This window comes from Neodiprion fabricii, chromosome 3, assembly GCF_021155785.1.
Source record: "Neodiprion fabricii isolate iyNeoFabr1 chromosome 3, iyNeoFabr1.1, whole genome shotgun sequence".
Taxonomy (NCBI): Eukaryota; Metazoa; Arthropoda; class Insecta; order Hymenoptera; family Diprionidae; genus Neodiprion; species Neodiprion fabricii.
The window spans coordinates 19151908-19165953 of NC_060241.1; the positions used below are offsets into that span (position 1 = coordinate 19151908).

At 36.1% G+C, this 14046-nt stretch overlaps 1 protein-coding gene across 2 annotated transcripts in view; it reads right to left on the reverse strand.

Moving 5' to 3' along the window:
* Positions 1–2380: 2380 nt before the first annotated feature.
* Positions 2381–14046, reverse strand: part of LOC124177440 (low-density lipoprotein receptor-related protein 2) — a 55533-nt gene continuing 43867 nt past the window's right edge. Inside the window, exons 11-23 of one of the 2 annotated variants that reach the window (XM_046559790.1) lie at positions 13354–13983; positions 12868–13263; positions 12188–12752; positions 11799–12042; positions 11078–11685; positions 10714–11006; positions 10105–10622; positions 6652–6889; positions 6261–6515; positions 5508–6014; positions 4306–5272; positions 3838–3937; positions 2381–3368 (exon numbers count right to left, since the gene is read on the reverse strand). In XM_046559790.1, coding sequence (XP_046415746.1) covers positions 3087–3368; positions 3838–3937; positions 4306–5272; positions 5508–6014; positions 6261–6515; positions 6652–6889; positions 10105–10622; positions 10714–11006; positions 11078–11685; positions 11799–12042; positions 12188–12752; positions 12868–13263; positions 13354–13983 — 5603 coding nt within the window. In that variant the 3' untranslated portion in view covers positions 2381–3086. The remainder of the gene's footprint in view (positions 3369–3837; positions 3938–4305; positions 5273–5507; positions 6015–6260; positions 6516–6651; positions 6890–10104; positions 10623–10713; positions 11007–11077; positions 11686–11798; positions 12043–12187; positions 12753–12867; positions 13264–13353; positions 13984–14046) is intronic. The other variant, XM_046559791.1, reaches the window with a different exon arrangement.

Genomic DNA, 14046 nt, shown 5'->3' on the forward strand with positions numbered 1-14046 from the left:
ATCGATAAATTATTGTATAGAATTCTTTGTATACGTTATACATACATGTAGTGAAATATGAAATTGAAATGTATTATTACTATTATCATCATTATTATTAAAAATTTCCATGTGTGTATAACATGTATGAATATTAATTACAATACTCGTCTTTTATTGTTTGTTGTCTTTATATAAGTATATAGGGAGTAATTGGTGGTTAGACTTATTGTTTATTGTTGGACGGTATTAGTTTATGACGTTTGCATAATACGTGTATATATATCAGGGTCTTTCTTATTTGCCGGATGTTCGAATTTCAATTGTGCTACCCCCTCATTTATTTCTTATTTAAAAAAAAAATGTTGATCCCAATATGAATGTCCTAAAACTTGATTTCTACTATCTGCTGTAACGATGCGAAATTTTTCATTTGAAATATACGTGATTTTTATCTTCTAATGTTAATGTTTTATTGAAACATCTAATCTTTGACGAGAAAAATTATTTTTATACGGAATTACGGGGATCGATAGTACTTTCTAGGGGGAGAAAAAAGAAATAATGTATTTCACATTTTAAGGCATTTTTACCCAGCTTGTTTGAATATTTTTCTTTGTTTTAATTGAAAATGGTAGGAAAAAAGCAAGATATCAGTTATGTTTGACGTTTATTACATATTCAGGTTATCTAGTAATGTAATATGAAGAACTTTAGGTTCCAACGAAGTCATCAAAGAGATATTCAGGTAACAATCATCCGCTTTTAATTTAAAAAATGGAAAAATATTCAAATAAGCAAGGTAAAAATGCCTTGGAATGGCCAATACATTTTTTCTTATTTTTCCCGTTTGAAAGTACTATCAATCCCCGTCAATTCCATATAAAATTAATTTTTTTTCGTGAAAGATTAGATGTTTCAGTAAAATATTAATATCAGAAGATAAAAATCACGTATATTTTAAATGGAAAACTTCGCATCGTTACAGTGGATAGTAAAAATCAAGTTAGGAAATTTATATTGGGCTCAAAATTTTTGTTTTTTTATTTAGAAACAAATATGGGAGCAGCAAAATTGAAATTCGAACATCAGGAAAGTAAAAATCACCCTAATATATATGCATTTTTTGAAAATTACGATTTTCGCGACTTCTTGCGAAACACTAAAATAGTAACATATAATATATGTGCGCGTGTACAAAGGCTTTGTGAAGATCTGCCTGGGTGGTAGTATGAGAAATCACTATAATGTACTATTAATGTAAAAAATACACTATATCATATGTAAATACACACATATATATATATATATATATACAGCATTAATTAGCACCTCGCAGCTTTTTTCGTTCTCTCAAATTTTCTTCTACCTTTCAGTGGAGATATTGCGCGTCTGTTTTAAAATATGAATCGTTACAGAATTAAAGAATAACAAATTACTTGCGGAGACTGTGTCTTGACTAACTTAAGACCTGCAGGCTATAGTATATCCGACTAACACAAGGACTTTAATATGTAATATCGCGAAGGTATAAATTCAGACTGACTATATCAAAGTCTCCGAAAAAAAAACATGAATACTGGATAAGATAGCTGAATACCTAACACTTAAAGTCTCAGTAAAGATCGAAATTACTGTCCGCAAGTAAGTACATCGTATTATTGAATGTGCCAACAAATTTAGTGACAATCCACAGAGCGGACCTACCATTGTGGAAATTATTGTTGTTTACTCATTACTAGTCAAATGCCACTTCAATCAAGAATCTGTTTTGTATTTAATACGAATAAAAACTTTCATTGAAATAAGATAATAGATACTAAATAGGGAGGCGGCTAAACAAATAGCTAGTGTCGACTCACTCTGAATAGTCTAGAACAATGTACAATACCTATACGTCAATGTCGCCGACCAAACATTCTGAGCGTTTTATTATCTAGTAATATACTTCTATGTAATGAAACATTTATTTACGTGTTTATATAATAATAATAATAATTTGCATTTTCCAATAATTTCTACCATAATAATTAATAATGATCCTTGTTAACTTAACGTGTGCTTGCCAGTAAGAAAATAATGTAAAAATAAAAATACAGGCATGCATATATTTTAATTTAAAAAACTCCATTCACCATAAAAAACGACTATATAATATACGTACTGTTAGATCACAAATTGGATATGTATTGGCCACTTGCATCGCGTATCGTGATGATTTAGTTTTTTCTTGTACCTCAATTATTCACGTAACCATTATGTAACAATAATATATATACATATATACATTTATATATGTATACCTATATCTGTATAATTGGTCCAATTCGGTATTTATTATCTTTATCCTTTTATTATTTATGCTGTAAAGACGATCATCATGATTTGTCTCTTTTTTTTCGTATAATACGTTTGTGCGTGACATACATATACACCAATTACTACCATGGAGTTTTTTCTTGAAATAATGGAATGTGTTGTTGCGTTTTTATGGTAACACGGATAACATGATATTTAGATAATATTTGTAGCAATTATATTTACAAGACTTATACAAATCACATCTACTTCTTAAATGACACAATCTGATCAAAAAACTTGTTCCAGATCAACCGAATCAGGAGTAGCAAATTAAAATATTATATGTATTATCTGTATGACAGTCATCAACATCAATATATATAAAAACTAATCATCATTTAGATAAAATTATTACAACCAGGTTTCTTGCCTTCGATCGTAAAACATAACAAATACCTCAACTTCATATAACAAATCTATATACAAGCTGCCATGTAGAAAGAATTGCACCTTTTATTTATTCATTAATTTATTTATTAATTTATTAATTTATCAATATTTTACTCTCCTATCTTCACTTTTTTATTCTCTTATTAAAGAGCATTCTAATAATTCGTTTCACCTCTATATCCTCCATTCTAACAATGATCTGTTCTTACGATTAGCTAAACGAAATTTTCACGTAATCAATCTGCTGTTTGCAACAGCAGTTTTATTCGTTTCTTTTTCTGGTAGCTACTCCATGGTCGGGACAGAACGAGTTGTGTACCACTACTGCGTATAAGCAATAAAGCTATCGGATCGTATTAGCATTCTGACTTATCTTCCTCGACTAATTGTTGCGTATCTTTTCCTGAATCTACAGGCGTAGGATCAAGTTCTCGCCTCTTTAAGTGAAGCTGAGGAGGCTCTTTTTGTTGTATACTAGACGGTTTCATCTCAGCTGGTACTTCGTAAATACCGCTCGCTGCGCTTGTTCCATTTGTTGCTCCTGCTTGATCAGAATTTACAGCATCGTACATTGGATTACTGAAGTCCCTATTCTTATTGTTTATATCGTTCAAATTATACTCGACGTCCAGAGGTTCCTGTAACACAACGTGTACAGTTAGTATTATATATTATACCACGGTATTACGTATTCTCCATTTGCAATACATTTCAAAATGAAATATATTATTAGATGATATTTCTGAACAGTCTGCAAAGAGACGAAAAGTATTATACATGAAATTTCTTATGAGCCTCCACAGTTACTGAATAATATCTATAATTTCGTAATCCCTTTGACAACTTTCCAGTTATTGCCAATTATCTGATAATATTCTAGATTAAAATGCTTGACAGGGTGGGGGTCAAAACTTGGAAATTTCGATATTGCGAATGGCCGATATATCGAAATTTCAAAAATGTGAAAATAAAATAACGAAAGATTTCGAATAATTTAATTTTTGACGCCCACCCGCTTCATGTAAATTGTTCATGAAAACGTGGCTTTGAATAATTAAAAAAATGCATTTTATGTAAAGTATGAATAATCGTAAAACAACTATTTACCATTCTTTCTGGTGTAGATTCACCGAATTCGACGTTGCTGCCTTGTCTGAATGAAACAGTTTGAGGTCCCGTTAGACTACCCAACCCTGTAGTTTTTCCACTGTAATAAAAGCGTGGTTAATTACCATTGAAAAATCTTAGCATTGAAGATGAGGAGATATTAAACCCTACCATATCGAATGAAATATTCTTGTATTATTATTTTGTTTTCGTGAAATAAAAGCTTTGTGTCATAACCCGATCTCAATTTAGGTTCATCAACTTTGAGTATTCGACACTCAAACTGAAAATTTGATTTACATGGAAGATATTTAGAATCTAAGGTGGTGTTTCTTGAAAGTCGCATTTGAAAATCTAATGCTCCAATATTTTCAGCCGGTCGAGTTCATATCCATGATTACATAATTTTTATTATCCAATATTCATCCCTGTTCATGGTAAGCATGCAAGCAAAAAAAATGTACTCACAATGGTCGCTTTTTCAGAACGATGAACACTGCCGCAGCTCCAAGTAGGAATAAAATAGCAACAATGATAGGAATGACAATAGCAGCAGTGGAGGTTCCAGCCCTAGCAGCAACGATGCTGACTTCGCAGTATACCCCGTGGAAATTAGTCGGACAAGCACATTCGAGTTCATTGTTTTCGGATACCCTGCAAACTCCACCATTTTGGCAAGGACATTCCCTGGGAGACGGCCGCGGTCGCTCTGCCACAGCGTCGCAGACTCTTTCACTAGCATGAGGTTGTCTCGGTCCAGCACTGTCTGGGCAGAGGCATCTGTGGCCCGCAGGTATGGCCAAGCATAGATGAGTGCAAGGTTCTGTGTGGCAGGGATCTCTCAGTGATATGTTGTATCTGAGCGGATGATGCACCTTGATACCTGCTGGAACTTTCACGTTATTCAACAATGTGACGGTTACTCCTCTTCCAAATTTATCTCTCTGGACAAGGTCTCCCTTCTGCGTTGTCCAGTAAATGTTGTTCTCAAAAACATCTAGAGAGATCGGGTGCTGGAGATTTACGCTCTCCAGAATGACCTTCCTATTCGAGCCATCCGGTCTGACAGACTCAATAACATTATTGTCACCATCTGCCCAGTACAAGGTGTGATCCATCTCGTAGTCTATCACCAGTGCTGATGGGGTGGTCAATCTTTCAATTACTATTGGGTGCCGCTTACTTCCGTCCATCCAGGCGACTTCAATCTTAGGCTGGCTTCCTGCATCCGACCAAAACATGCGCCCTAACTCAGGATCTACCGCGATCGACGTCGGTTTCTCCAGACCCACTGTAACCAAGCTTCGTCTATATCGACCGTCTGACTTTGCCACCATAATGCGCCCGTGTGACCTTGTCCCTGAAGCGTCGATTTCCGTCCAGTAAAGATTTCCAGATATCCAGTCAAGTGCCAAATTAGTTAGCTTTGAGTCACCTGCAAATAAAAATTAGTTGAATTTATTGATAATCGTAGGTTGACGAATTCTTTCTTGATACACTAAAAATGAATAAAATTACTTAATCCTTTTCATGGCAGGACTTTGTTTTTCACAAACACAAATACTATTTTATGAAGATGAGCTTTGATTCAGATTGAAGTTCAAGATCGTACAGAAATTCCCCTCAAATTATTATAATCCGTTTTTTCCAAGGCGAGAAATCGAACTCACTTTTTATATTAAGATCCTGGGCATATCCAATTTTGACATTGCCGTTTCTGGCATTAGGCATGTAGGATCGTTTAATGGTATTATTGTGACCATCGATCCAATACACGTATTCCATTTTTACATCATAATCAAGAGCTTTGACCCTTTCCTCGTCGGCGACGACGTCAATCTCTTCGTGTTTGTGAAGATTGAAACCACGTATTTCTGGACCATTTCCGTACAATATCGTCACTTTGGGATCTTCAGCACGACATACACCGCTTAGATTATCAGAGAGATGGAATCCTTGACGACACGAGCAGGAATAAGATCCATTTATATTCGTGCACAATTGGGAACAATGATGCAGATCTTTGGCACATTCGTCAATGTCTTCGCAGTGCTTGTGATTTTCAGTAGATATTATGTAGCCTGGGTAACAAGCGCATATATAACCATTGGCGCTTAAATCATGGCAATAGTGTGAACACCCGCCCTTGTCGTCTTGTGAGCAGCGCTTATTGTGATCTGAAATAGAAACGTCGTAATAAAGACATCATTATCTATGAATGCATCTTGTCATCACTGACTGTCAAAACCAACGAAAACTTTAATTATACAACCAATACAGTCACGAACTTTTAACTCAACTGATCTAAAATAAAGTGAAGGTGAATTGAATTATTTTTATCAATTAACAATATTCCAAAGCACATGTAAATAAATTTGTAATCAGGCTTTCAAATTATAATCACGAATATCACTACTACTTACGACATCCCAATTCATCAGAGGCATCACCACAGTCATCTTCGAAATCACACAGCTCTGATTTATCGATACATTTCTTATTTGCACAAGGAAATTCAGTATTAAGATCGCAGGGTCGAATCTTGTCAGCGCACATTGTCATGTTATTTTCATCAGACCCATCCCCACAATTATCTATGCCGTCGCAAATTTGATATTTTGGTATGCACTTGCGATTCAAACATTGGAATCTCCTTAATGGATCGCAGGTGAACATGGCTGTGAACGCACAATTTTTTGAATCATAGTTTCAACTACTTTGACAGAAAGACTGCAGCTTGACGATTTTAGAGTATCACTGCTACTCTTGTTATGGGCTACACTTTTATGAAAATTGCATGAACATTTTACTCACCACACATGGCAGGATTTTCATCGGAACCATCAGTACAGTCATCAATACCATCGCAACGATCGGCAAATGGAACGCAAAGAGTATTTTCACATTGGAATTGAGACTCGGGACAGTAACGTCCGTCAGGAAACCGAGGTTTGCATCCAATCTCATCACTCATGTCGCGGCAGTCCCGAGCCCCATCACACTGCAAGTACGAAGCGATGCAATGTCCACTTGCACATTTGAATGTATCATTCTGTAAAAAGAAAGTAAGAACAATTCAATATCAATGGAAGATATCAACGTTTGCTGTTTAAATTCTAAGATTACTTTTGAAGTATATTTTGTTGCGAAGTTTGTAGAGCAACTACCCAGCAGCTACTCAGGGTGTCTAGTTGTTTGTCAAAACGTAATTCCATGAGAATTCCAGGTTTTCCAGATCACAATTTCTCCAGGTCGACTCGAAATAGATACATGCACGATAGTCAAAATTTTTACAATAATTCAGAGTTTTAATGACAACTTTTAAGATTTGGCTAAATTTTTATGAACATCGAGTCAAGTTTACAAGATTCCAGACACGATATGAAATTCCATGAGATTTCCTGGTTTCTTCTAGAACGTATCAAATTCCATGCAAATTCCATAATTCCAGAATTTCCATGATGACTGGACACCCTGCTACTGCATTTCATTTTCACTGATTCCTCTCAACCAGAGTAGCTTTATGCCCATATTTTTATTATTTACTGATTAATTGAAGTGCAGCACAAAATGTCAAAGGGGTCAGAAATAATGAGTAAATTCCCTGTGAAATAGTTAAATAGAATCGTCTCTCTCTTTTTCCCCACCCTTGAGCACGTGATGAATTATTAATTCTACAAAAAAATGCCAATTTTAACGAAGATCTAAATGTTTTACTTGAGAAACTAACAAATCAGGTTGATCAAGTTTAAAACACATCAGATCTGTTGTAGTGTCACATATGAAGTTAATTGAGAAAACAGAGTGGAAAACAGAGTGTATTGAATAAAAAGAAACACTGGAACGACAAGAAAAAAACGCTTACATTCTGGAAAGAAAATTGAAATATTTAATCAAACAAGCTGAAGGAAAAAATGTAATAATATACAAGTTCACATAGATAGATACTACTGGAGTAAATAAAAAGTATAAAAATAAAGCGTTTGAAGTTTTTAGGAAAACTGGAATCGACATAGAAAACAAGGAGCTGGAAGGAATAAAAAACTCGGAAATACTGTTGCAAACAGACCAACCGAGTTATTACTCTACCACACAGAAACCGTAAGTATAAAATTTTAAAAAAGGATTACAAATTTTAAAAGGCATAAAATATTCTTTTACTTGTATACCAGCAATACCATTGGTTGGAAAATGATGTCTCAAGCAAAATTAGTTACAATTGAGTGACCAAAAAGTGACGGAATTCCCTCAGAACTTATGCATGCATCAACTGCACTCAGAAAATATCGTAGGAAATATATATATATAGTTATTTATTTTCTGAATAAAAAAATCAACCATGGAAAAAATTCATTTCTTCAGAGACGATTAGATAATCACGAGAAAAAATATCACGTACAACTTCGAAGTAATTAGAATACACGATATGTAGCGAGACTGCATGATGGAGCATTTCACGTGAAGTTTACATGTTTAAGCACTGATTATTTTTAATTCTACCCTATTATTTAAGTTGTTTTACACAGAAAATAAAGTGATACATATTTTCCTATTTCGCGAAGTAACAAAAATGTTTAGACCTCGCAGAATTCGTCTCGATTTTTTATTGTAAAATCAGAGCTTTAAAACCTTTGGAAATAACCGAAGTTCATATGAAAAAAATATGAAAATATGAATAAAATATGTGTTCAGAGGCATCGTTAACTACGCACGTATTTTGTAAGAAAAACAAATGTAGAGAATTCTAATAAAATCACAGGGAAAATTATACAAGGATAATGTTATACAATGTATTATAAGAGCTCAAAATTGAAAAGAGTTTTAGAATGGGGTTTTTGTATATATAAAAAAAAAATATAACCCAGAAACTAACATGATTAACCACGAAATGTGGCTGCGGAATTATGTAAATTTTACTCTGACACACCAACTGCAATTTTGCTGAACAACATGCCAGTGTGTAATTTCAAAAAATATGTAATTGATATTACATTAGAACAAATATGGTCACGTTTTGAAAAGAGTAAGATACACGAAGCATCTGATGGAAACGCTATTTCTAACAAGCTCCTGAAAAATCGACCTAATTAGAAATTGTAGTTAAATGGAAGTTTAGGAAATGGAAAAAAACTCTAATATAATGGTCGAAAAGAGATACTATTTTTGCGTTAAATATAGCAACTCAGTTACTCTTGAGTAGGAATGAAAAAAATTATGTGCTTTATTCGATTACTTCAAACGTACATTTCGCATTGTAGAGCATGCTTTGTCTATGATAAATTGGCACAAGTTGGCACATGTAATCCTTTTTATCTATAATGTCACAACTATGAAATGGAAAAAGAAACAACATGGTTCAAACTCCGTTCAAGTTCCATGTTATGCTATTGGGTTTCGAAGGTTAGTTATAATTTTTAGACATGTTGTAGATTGGGTTATACAGATCTTGAATATGCCAGAGAAAGTGTATCTAAAAATTGTTGTTTTTTTAAACATAAGTTATTAATATTGAATAGCAGAAATTATAAAAATTCATTTTATGCCAATAAAATAAAACAATTTCGTTTTGATCTTATGGGGACAATTGTAATGCGAGATATACTGACCGCTGACTTAATAATTAATGAAACATACGCAGTCATGATCTGAATTAAATTTTTATATGCATTAGATAGTAAAGGTAGTTAAAGATGTAGTACGTTAATGTAATACCCAGACTTGTGTTTAGAGCAGAGTATGCAGGAATATTTGAAAATAACAGCACCATCGGAGATTTAAAAAGTCATTGCTGTAGTAAAATTAATGAAGTGTTGACTGATTAGAATATTGTAGTGATAATAGAATGTAGGTATTGGTTACAAGAGAATATAATAGGATAGTTGAGGAAAATAGAATGCTGCCTAGTATGTTTCTCTCGGAAAACAATAGGTGGGACTTAATTTTTATATTAGAGAATACTGAAATCAAAATTATTAAAAATTTTGTTCAGTTAGTATCTTTTGTACTCGAAGGATATAAGGATAATTGCCATTCACAAATGGTGGTAAAAGTTGTATTATAGCTGTTACTTTTATTGGTCCATTCATGTGGGTATAAAACAAATGGAACAATAAACACACACCGTTACTTTGAATTAACCAGTATTTGATTAAATCAGAATATACAAATATAGTCGTGTACCTACTTTCTTGTAAAGATCCGTTGTTAGTTTCGAGATTAGTGAAAACAAGCACAGTGTTGGTTTGGTGTGAAATATTTTTTATATACCTTACAGACGTAGTCTTGACAGTCAATTTCGTCGCTATTATCACCGCAGTCGTCTTCGTGGTCACATCGCCATCTAGAAGCGATACATTTGCGGTTCGTGCACCGGAATTCAGACTCTGAACATTCCCTGTACTTGTCTTTGCACATTGCTTCGGCTTCGTCTCCTCCATCACCACAATCATCAGTGAAATCGCATAGCCAAGGTTTAGGGACACATCTGTTATTGCTGCATTTGAATTCAGTGGTTAAATCGCACTTTGGACAATTCTCAGGCTGCTCATCAGAACCATCGCGACAGTCGTCTTTTCCATCACAGAAAAGCCACTTGGGAATGCAACGGTAGTTTGTACGCCCAGGACAACGTTGCCATCCGTTGGTGCAATTCTGTTGTCGACAGCGATATGCGGGCTCGTCACTATCGTCCCCACAGTCATCGTCAAAGTCGCATACCCACAGCTTGGGAATACATTTCTTGTTTTTACACTCAAATTCGGTTTCTGGGTCGCATGATCTGTTGTCTGAAATAGAAAAAAGTATTTTAAAACGTCCAATGGTTGGATGAAAAAAACAATTCACATCATTGGCAAAGTTGTTATAAAATAAGCTTACGGCACATATTTGGATCTTCATCACTTGCATCTTTACAGTCAGCATCACCATCGCACTTCCAGGAATCGTGTATGCATCGGCCATTGGATTTACACTTGAATTCCAAATCTGGACAATCGAGAGAACACTTTGCCTCATCGCTTCTGTCCCCGCAATCATCAGCTCCGTCACAAACGGTTGCGCTTGATGTACAATTGCCGTTACCACATTGGAACATCCCTGGCCTGCAGTGGTGCGGCGGGCAGCTTGGCGATTCGTCTGATCCGTCCTTGCAGTCCTTCTCACCATCACACCTAAAATTTGTAATCAAGTTTAAAGTTGGAACTGGGTCACTATTTTTCCTGAGCATTTTTTAATGACTCACTTCCAGAACCATGGAATACATTTCTCATCTGGAGGTCCGCAGTGGTGTTGACCATTGGTGCAGTTAGGCAGACATGTTTTGCCGTCTTCGCCAAGTACATATTGGTTTGGACATTTGCATTTGAAAGATGTAATTCCCATTCGACCATAGCTATCGGTGGAATAAGACTTGGTTGATGGAGAGATGAGGCAGAGATGTGAGCACCCACCGTTGTTTTCGGCACAGGGATTATTATACGGTAGTTGCCTGAGTGGATGGTAAATGTGGATGTCATACGGTCTGTGCGTTGTTTTTCGTAGGACGGTCGAATGTTTGCCAGAAAACTTTTCAGCCTTGTTGATTTGCTTGAGGTTCCAGTCGGTCCAAAATATTGTATCATCGAATACAGTTATTGCAAAAACATGAGGCACCGATGAGCCTGAGAGAACAATACGTCGATTGTGGCCCTCAAGGTCTGCAAATGCTATATAATCCAGGTGAGCATCGGCCCAAAATATTTTGTCTGTAAAGTAATCGATCGTCAGAGCGTTTGGCCAAGCAATATCGTCTTGCCAAGTTAGTATTCGCGTAAAATTACTGCCATCCATTCCTATTTTGCCAATGTAAGCCTGCAACAAAAAAGTGTCGTATACTTCATGTGATTGAATTCTGTGACATGAGTTCGCGGACCAAACTGTTACGTATCAATATTTTATCATCGTAGAACTTTTTCTGCCATTACCTGAAGATGCCATGACGTGAAGTATAAATATCCTGTGCCAGGGTGAACGACTATAGCGCGAGGATCGGTGATTCCGGATTTCAAAGTCATTCTGCTGGTACCATCTAGTTCTGAGACATCTAGGTGCCTGGAATGCCTATCCAACCAGTAAAGTTTACGCCCCACCCAATCAACAGCAATACCTTCTAAGCCATGACTGTCATGACGAATAACCATCTCTTTCTCACCGCCAGCGAGTGGTGCCCTAAGAGCGGATTTTTTAATTAATATTAAGACAAATAAAAGTAAACTAGATCGTACCTAAGATATTTTCATGTAGATAGAAAATCAGCAACTTTGTTTCAAGATATTTGAAATGATTAAGTTTTGCAGAATTTCATACCACATACCTATATATTGTTTTGGCAGTAACGTCACAGAAGTAAAGCATTTCTTCTTTGTAATCGGCATCCAGAGCAACAACATTGATAAGATCTTGATGCATGAGATTGTAAGACGAAGCATCGATGGACATATTCCGGATGTAATATTTATTAGTAAATATAATCCAAGGTTTGATACCAGTTCGGCGTTTGCAGGTGTGTTCATCAGCAGCTCTTTCATACCACATTTCATTACATTTGCAATAGAAGCCTCCAGGGGTGTTTTCGCATTCCTGACTACAAACTTCCGGTTTTTCAATACACTCATCAATATCAGCGCAAGCTTTTCCATCTGGCAACAGCTTGTAACCCTCATTACACTCGCAGTAAAATCCGGTTGGAGTGTCGACGCACTTGTGACCGCACTGATTCATTTCAATTCGCGCGCATTCGTCAACATTACAGTGTGCTGGCTCGTCACTCTCATCAGCACAGTCAGGCACCTTATTACAGACCAAATGCTGATCAATACAATCTCCATTTCTGCATTTGAATTCACCAGGAGTTGCACAGGTACTATTTCTTCCCTTAGCTGTGCATTAAATCAGAAAAGGAATACTTTGATTCAACTGATAGAAACAACAAACGAATAAAATGTATTTTCATAAAAGTTATGGATGATGGTCAAATTCTATAAACATGCATACCGCAGTCAACCTCGTCTGAGTGATCACCACAGTCATCTTGTCCATCGCATTTAAACTGTTTCCTGATACATTTAAAATTCTGGCACGAGAATTCCATCGGTGAGCAGGTCTTGTACTTATCGTGACAGTCTTTTCCTTCATCACTACCATCTCCACAGTCATTGTCATGATCGCACACCCATCCTTGGTTCAAGCATCGTCCGTTGTTACATGTAAATTGATTATCGGCGCACGGAGTGGGTTCCTGACAATGATGAAGAGTCGCATTCTCGTCAGCCCCGTCTACACAGTCTGGATCGCCGTCGCAGAGCCATTTTTTTGGAATACATTGAGCTCGATTCCAGGCTTTATTGGCAGAGCAAGTGAATTCCGTTTCCTCGTCACATTTTCTGTCATCTGTAAGTTGAAAGAAACAATGCATTGGAAATGGAAAACTAGTGTTTTAAAGAAAGTATGATTGGCGTACGAATTTCATTAAATACATACTACATTGATGTCGATCATCTTCATCAGAGTTGTCAAGACAGTCATTATCTCCATCACAGATATAAATTCTGGGAATACAATTCCCGTTGTCACAAGTGAATAAATCGCCGAAGCAAGTTCTTCCCTCTGATCCACAGTATCCTTTTGGTTCATCACTGCCGTCAAGACAATCGTTGTCTCCGTCACAGTACCAGGTAGCTGGTATGCATCTATGATTTGGACACCGGAAGCTGGTTTGAGGGCAAGTTCTTTCAGCACAATGTAGAGGATCTTCGTCACTGTTGTCACCGCAGTCGTTGTCGCCATCACAAAGCCAGTAAGGTTCGACGCATATATTCGTCTTCTCACATTTAAGGTGATTCAAAGGACATGTGGAGTTCCGTGGGCATCGTTCATGCGTTTCATCTGATGTTGTGTTATCCTTACAGTCGTTTACCCCGTTGCAAACTTGGGATTGCGGAATGCATCTGTAATTGGCGCAGGTAAATTCTCCAGGTGCGCAGGGTGGGTAAGTACAGTTTAGTTCATCACTTCCATCTCGGCAGTCATTTTCATGGTCACATTTCCACGAGCTGAAGATACATCTGCCATTGTTGCAGCGGAATTCTGATGGGCTACACGAATGATAAGCTACAGAATACAAAAGGCATGCATAAATTAAATGTTATGTATGTATTCATTGATTCAATTATG